Here is a 6,895-nt window from a genome sequence, read left to right on the forward strand (position 1 = left end):
GACTTTCCATTTTTGAAAAACAACTGAAGCTGAAGATGCTGAAAGTAAGTGGTCCAATGGATAGATCTCGAAAAAATAGGCGGTTTTAAAAAAAACGGCTCTGAAAAAGGCTTCCGGATGAAGAAGTTATGGCTTTTTGAAAAAAAATTTGTTGACGTTGCCGGCAAAGTGCGCGAATGTGCGGGAATGAAAAAATCCGCCCCCACAAAATGGAGACTTGAACCCAAGACCTCTACTCTCTTAAAAGGTCTTTGAACCAATTGATCTATACAAAATATTTTGAGAGAGAGAGAGAGAGAGAGAGAGAGAGAGAGAGAGAGAGGGGGGGGGGGGGGGCCTCGATTTGCGTGCTTGCCTTGGGAAGACTCTTTTCCCCTACAAAACACAAAACACAAAACCCAACACGAATATCCAAAGAAAAACGAACCTTACGGCTCGAAGTTAGCTTTAGCCAAAAAACTAGAAATTTAAAAAAAATCTCAAAGTTAGCTTTTAGCCGAAAAACTAAATATTTTCCTCAATGTTTCTGATTTTCCGAGATCACACTAAGGTGCAGGGAAAAGAGCATACGCATGAGAAAAATCCTTTCTTTCTGTTTCTGATTTGCCCAGATCGCACAGAGTCGCAGGGCAAAGAGCATACGCAGAAATGAAAGGTATAGATCCGGAAAAAAAAGGCTAAATAAACCGAAACCGAAATAAGCAGAGAGAAAATGACAGTAAACTGCAAAAAAAACTGTATACCTCCCGATCTGAAAAATGACGCAGCTAGGGCTACCGGAAACCTTTTCGCGTGAAACGAAAGGGGTTCCTCACTGAAACAGATGCTCCGAATGCAACAGAGCAGTCCTCTCGGCCCGAAAGCAGTCAGAAACAGCAGATCTAGGAAACGACAGCCGCATGCAGTTCTACCGGCTTCAGATTTGGATCACCAACGGACGCGGCCCTCAAATAGCTCTGATACCATGTAGGAATTTACAGGGTAAGTTCCACAGAAGAATACCAAAAGGACACCGCTCACAACCAGATCTCAAATCAATACACCAGTATTTTTGACGTGGTTAAAACCCTCAGAGTGCAAGGAGGGAAACAGTCCACGGCCTGTCCCAACGTGGGTACAGACAATTTATTAATCAAAGAATGAAAATTTACATAAGCTTCTCTCATGCACGGATTACCCGAACAATGACCCTCCATGCGCTTTAAATAGAACTCATGGACCAATCGGGTGTCAAGCCACGGATCAAGTGTCGGTAATACCGAGGTGAGAGTGAACCGTCGGATCACTACATATCGTGACCGTCGGATTGTAAGTTACAAAATGTACAACGGTAAAGAAACACACTTTACCTAACTCTAACCTAACTCTATACTAGACCAAGTTGAACTTAACTATATCCTATGTGTCGGAATATCCTAACATTTAAATATATATATATATATATATATATATATATATAATTTTAAATGATTATTAAGTTAATAGTTAGTTATAGAAAGTATTAACTATTTAATAAAAATATAAAAATATATATATATATATATAATTTTAAATGATTATTAAGTTAATAGTTAGTTATAGAAAGTATTAACTATTTAATAAAAATATATAAATATAAATATTAGAATAAGTCAAGTGTTAGAAAAAAAAAGATTTTAAATATTCAGATTTAATTAATTATTTATCAAATTGTTAAATTAACCTAGAGGTATTAACTAATTTAATTGTTTATATGAATTTACCTAAAGGTCTTTACTATATTATAAAATTTATATTTATAACTATATATATAAATTAATTTTATTAAGATAATAGTTAGTTATAAATAAAAATATATTATTAGACTAAGTCAAGTGTTGGAAAGAAATAATATTATGATATAATCAATCGATTATCTTAATTATTAAATTAACATACGATTAAAGTGAAAAAAAAGGCCAAAGGATACGGGATAACAAGAACAAGCCAAAAAACAAGGGAGGGGAGGAATAGAAGAAAACGACTAGGAAGAGAGTGTTGGGACTTACCAACTACTAATCTTCCAACCATCTTCTCTATTGAGATTGCTTGGCCTTTTTTCAATCTCAAGGGCTTCCCTAAATTTCTGATGATGGAATTGCGAAACTCTAGCAATCACACTAGCCTCCTCAATACACACATGATGCTTGGTTTTTTCCACATGTTCAGCTAAAGCGGAAGACTTGGTTCTCCTATGTTTAAGGTCAGCTGCATGCTCACTAATCCTTTGATTAATGGAGCGACCAGAGTCACCAATATAGGGGGTCCCACCGGAACAAGGGATAATATATACCCCTTTCATATCCTTAGGGTCGATAGGATCCTTCACTAATCTGAGGGACTTACGAATGGTGTTAAGGGGCCTAAAGGTCACGGGGACATTATGTTTTTTAAGAATCCTTGCAATCTTATTAGTGGTCCCCTGAACATACGGAAGATGGACACCTGGAATCCGCTCCTTCGGTTCTCTTTTAGTGAGTGAATTCTTGGCAACTTTGAGGAAAGCTTTCTGACCCAAGAATCTACTATAACCATTCTCGACAAAGACATCAAGGAGATGGGATTTCTCCCTCTCAAAGCTCTTTTCATCAGAGATCCTTAGGGCACGAGTAGCAAGGGTGTTGAGAACACCCATTTCCCGGCTCAGAAGATGGGTGTTCTCTTATATTAATATTTCTTATTTTAAAATTTTAAAAATAAAATTACACTTAAATAAATTTATCATTTATATTGTTCCATCGAGTGTAGAGCAATCACTGACACACTGTTCTATTAAGGTACTTTGTGGTGTAAAGGTCACTGGTACTTTGTTAGCAAAATCTAGTCATGTTAAGGGTCGTTGTGGCCAAGGTGGATGTGATCTCGACTTGGCTTAAATATCCCTAGGTCACGACTACTCAAGCAACATGTTAGACGTGCTAGTCATATTAGGACTCACAAAACCTAGCAAACAAAAAATAAGACTTGTCTAAGCAGGGGACCATTTTGCTGGGGCGACAATTTTCTCGTCAAAATCTAATGATTTTTTTTTTTTTTCAAAATATTTAAAACTAAGAGTGTTTGAATCATTGTAAAAAGGTTCAACACCTTAAGGAACCCTCGGAGCACCTAAAACTTTGAAACTTGACAAGTATAACCTAGATTTCCTCGGCCAATTTTTGTTAAAATCGTGTTAGAAAAACCATTTTTTTTTGCCAGCAATATTGTTGTCTAATTAGACTAACCATTATCATTTATATTTATACATGTTTTATAATTAAATGAAATAAATATTTTTCTTTTATTTATTTATTTTAAAAACTTTAACTTATTAAATTAATTTTAAAACTATTCTTGAGAGAGTAAGAAAAAAGAGTTTGGGAATAACTTTGCCTTGAAGGCTTATTGATTTTCATCAACTGGTACAAAATACGAGCATACATATATATTCATGGTCTTATACTTCATATTATGGTCTTTCACATGACGGCCGTTCACTTCCGTCAAGAACTGCGCTCCGTGACAGCCTGCGTCGTCATCATATGCTTGAATTCCACAAAGTCGACGAGCCCGTCGGAATTCTGATCCACTTTGCAAATCATCTCTTCCACATCGTCCCCGCCGGCCAATCCGAGCCGACTCAGGACGCTCTTCAACTCCGCGGCAGAGATATAACCGTCGCCGTCTTCGTCGAACACCCGGAAAGCCTCCTTCAATTCCTGCTCCTGCTCTTCCCCGGTGGCGCCGCCCGTCGCCGCGGCGCCGTAGCCGAGCAGCTGCTCCGCCACCGAGCGGTGCAGGGCAGCGAACCCTTCGAAGTCCAGGCCGTCGGAACCAGCCTTGAAGGAGCCGGAGACGGTTGATTCCAGCTCGGGCAGGGGAATGGGCAGGCCGAGCCTCTCCAGGGCATGGCCGAGCTCGTCGACGGAGATCTGCCCGTCGCCGTTACTGTCGAAGGAGTCGAAAATTCTCCTAAGCCTCATGCCGTTTAGACTCGGGCTTCGCAGCTGGAATGACGGAGAGGGCCGAATCAGCTGCTCCTCCGGCGACAAGCGTACGGTCTGCACTTCATCTGATGGTGGTAAGAGGGACGGAGTTTCCATGAACCTCTAAAGCTGAAACCGCCGATGGCATATACACAAATACAGGAGAAAAGCCAAAGGAAGCGTGATCGAAACGCGCAGTGGTCTTACACCTCCGGTGATATACACACCGTATATATACACACAACTCGCAGCAAATTGAGCACTAAAACGACTCTGAAATCGTAAAGAGGGAGCTCACAGATAAATCGTTTCCTCACTATGAATATATATATAGAAGCGAGAGAAGGAGCAGAGATCTAATGGTGGGCGCCTTCCGACGAAGAACCCTTGTTTGCTCTTCGTGGTTAGGTTCCGTATTTATGTTTAAGAAGATTCCAGGAGCCATCATTAGAGACTGTGCTTATGGCCATATGGCATTTGTCGGAACCCTGGTTTGGTCTTCGTGGTTAGGTTCCGGATTTATGTTTAAGAAGATTCCCGGAGCCATCATTAGAGACTGTGCTTATGGTCATATGGCATTTGGGGCCCATGGTTTGTTGGGTACTCGGATTCCGATGCGCGTGAGCGTCTTTTCTGGAAGGTCATGGATCCACGTTCCACAGATGCGTAATGCTACTCCGAAAAGTAGGCACTTGCTTCCAATTTCATTGGTTCATGGAAGCGTACTGTACGGCGTACTGCAAACTTGTTTTTATATTTTGATTTTAATTGTAATTGTGTGGGGGACATTGAAAAAATCAAAATTATAATTGTCCGGACGATGTAAAATATATATATATTTTTTAAAAATTTGGCGGCATCATTATCATTATGTCTATTATATTATTCTCAAAATTTTAAGCTATCACCTAATATTCCCAAAATTTTAAGATATCACCTAATTACCAGTTATTCAAAACCCTCTAAACTAAAATATATAAATATTTAATAATTTTATTTTATTTATTTATAATAAATTTAAAATTATATTCTTTTATTCATATATATATATATATATAAACTATTGAAATCAAACTTTTAAGGTCACAGCCAAGCCAGGGACCAAATTGGTGTATGAGAACCCCTTATTTGTGGGACAAGGGGCACCAAATTGGTGTATGAGACCCCCTTATTTGTGGGACAAGGGACCCACCTCCGCGCACCTATTTGACTGCTAAGTCTATGAAGGCATACATACTCTACCCCCCTCTGGTTTTGAACTTGTGACCTCTTAGGAGGAAACACATGCTCTTAACCATTAGGCCCACTCAAGCTGTATTCCTCCAAATAAATCACAAACAAATATATAGGGAGGGTGTATCTTATATATCAATACCATTTTTATTATACCTCCTTGCATGTCAAATAAATACCATTTTTATTATACTACTTTCATGTTAAATAAATTTGGTTTTGATTATATTATAATAATAATAATAATAATAATTTTATTAAAAATAAATAAATTATTTATCATCTTTATTTTTAAATTAAATAAGTTTGATTTTTTAGTATTTTGATGAATATATATATTTTTTTCAAATAAATAATTTAATAATTTTAGTAAAGATAATAAAATTTCAAAGGTAAATATATAAATAGTTTATTATGATGAGTCTTATATTAAAAATAGTATCAATTTCAAGTATTAAGCACATTTATATCTTTAGCTAATAGTAGATTTCTAAGTTGCTTTATCCTACAAATATATTAACATCTAAACTTGAGATATATAATAAAAAAAACTACAAACTTCTAAAAATAGCACAAAAATAAGCCAATGTTCATATCATTTTCAACAAGTTCTATCTTCCACATATTGTAATACAACAAAGAAATTAAAACCAAGGTTCATGAAAATGAGAATGTATTTTTGATGGGACTCAAAAATTTCGTAGCATTCTTCTTGTAGCACTAATCCTTTCTTGAATAATATGTCAACTATAGAATTTTGTTCCCTTTACACATGAGCAAATGAAATGTGGAAAGCATACTATAGGTTTTGTATGTCTTGAAATAAAGGTTATAGTAAGTAATTTTGCAAGACATAATCACTTTTCATCCACTTGTTGACGGTGTTGGATACCGCCAACATGTAAGGGGCTCACCCTGATGAAAAGCCTCAATTAGACTTCACACCATTTGGTGTGGGAGCCCTTCCAGAAATAAGCCCTGAATGCCATATGTTCTTAGAGATTCTCCTTGGCTACAATATTCAACACAAGAGAGTAATGTGCATGTACTTTCAGATGAACAAGTGAGTGTGCTTTGTGGAATGTTTAGTTGCAGAATGTATCAAGGTTTTTCTACCGAAGGGGAAATTAAAGTGAGCCTTTAAAAGAAGAGTAATAGTACTGATCTAGTAAAGACGCACAAACATATACATATGAATGAATCGTTGATCAACTAGCGAAATAGTTCACATAGAGGCAACAATTATTAAAACACATACAACACACCTTCAATAAGATAAGTACCAAAACCACCGAAATAGTTCAATTTCCTTAGTACATATGAAAACAACATACATCGTAAACATTCAAAGAATAGTCTTACAACATTTATGACATACACATAAAAGTGTGTTGGCTCAACGAGCTTCGAGTATTAAGAAAAAGTTACAAGATACATTAGTATAGTGAACACCACTAGCTCCAATAGTGGAGCATTAGAGCAACCACTTGCTCCTCCAAAAGAACTATCTTCCTCTCTAATGTTTGGTAGGAGGAGCCAAGGTGAAAATTCCTTTGCATGAGCTATGAGGGTGTATATATAACAAATGGGGTGACTATTCACCTCCCTTGTGACTCTTGGACTACCCTCATGACTGTTTGACTTCTTTATGACTTTTTGACTCATCCATGACTTTTCAA

General features: G+C 37.1%; 1 protein-coding gene across 1 annotated transcript; it reads right to left on the reverse strand.

The window, feature by feature from the left end:
- Window positions 1-3,355: 3,355 nt before the first annotated feature.
- On the reverse strand, window positions 3,356-4,354 carry LOC149159408 (putative calcium-binding protein CML43). Its single transcript, XM_089433485.1, has one exon. The coding sequence runs from the start codon at window positions 4,098-4,100 to the stop codon at window positions 3,501-3,503; it is 600 nt and encodes a 199-aa protein (XP_089289611.1). The 5' UTR covers window positions 4,101-4,354; the 3' UTR covers window positions 3,356-3,500.
- Window positions 4,355-6,895: the final 2,541 nt, after the last annotated feature.

The sequence above is a fragment of the Pinus tabuliformis genome, chromosome 5_2 (assembly GCF_031772625.1).
Source record: "Pinus tabuliformis cultivar Carrire ecotype Pingquan chromosome 5_2, CPIR1, whole genome shotgun sequence".
NCBI classification, from domain to species: Eukaryota; Viridiplantae; Streptophyta; class Pinopsida; order Pinales; family Pinaceae; genus Pinus; species Pinus tabuliformis.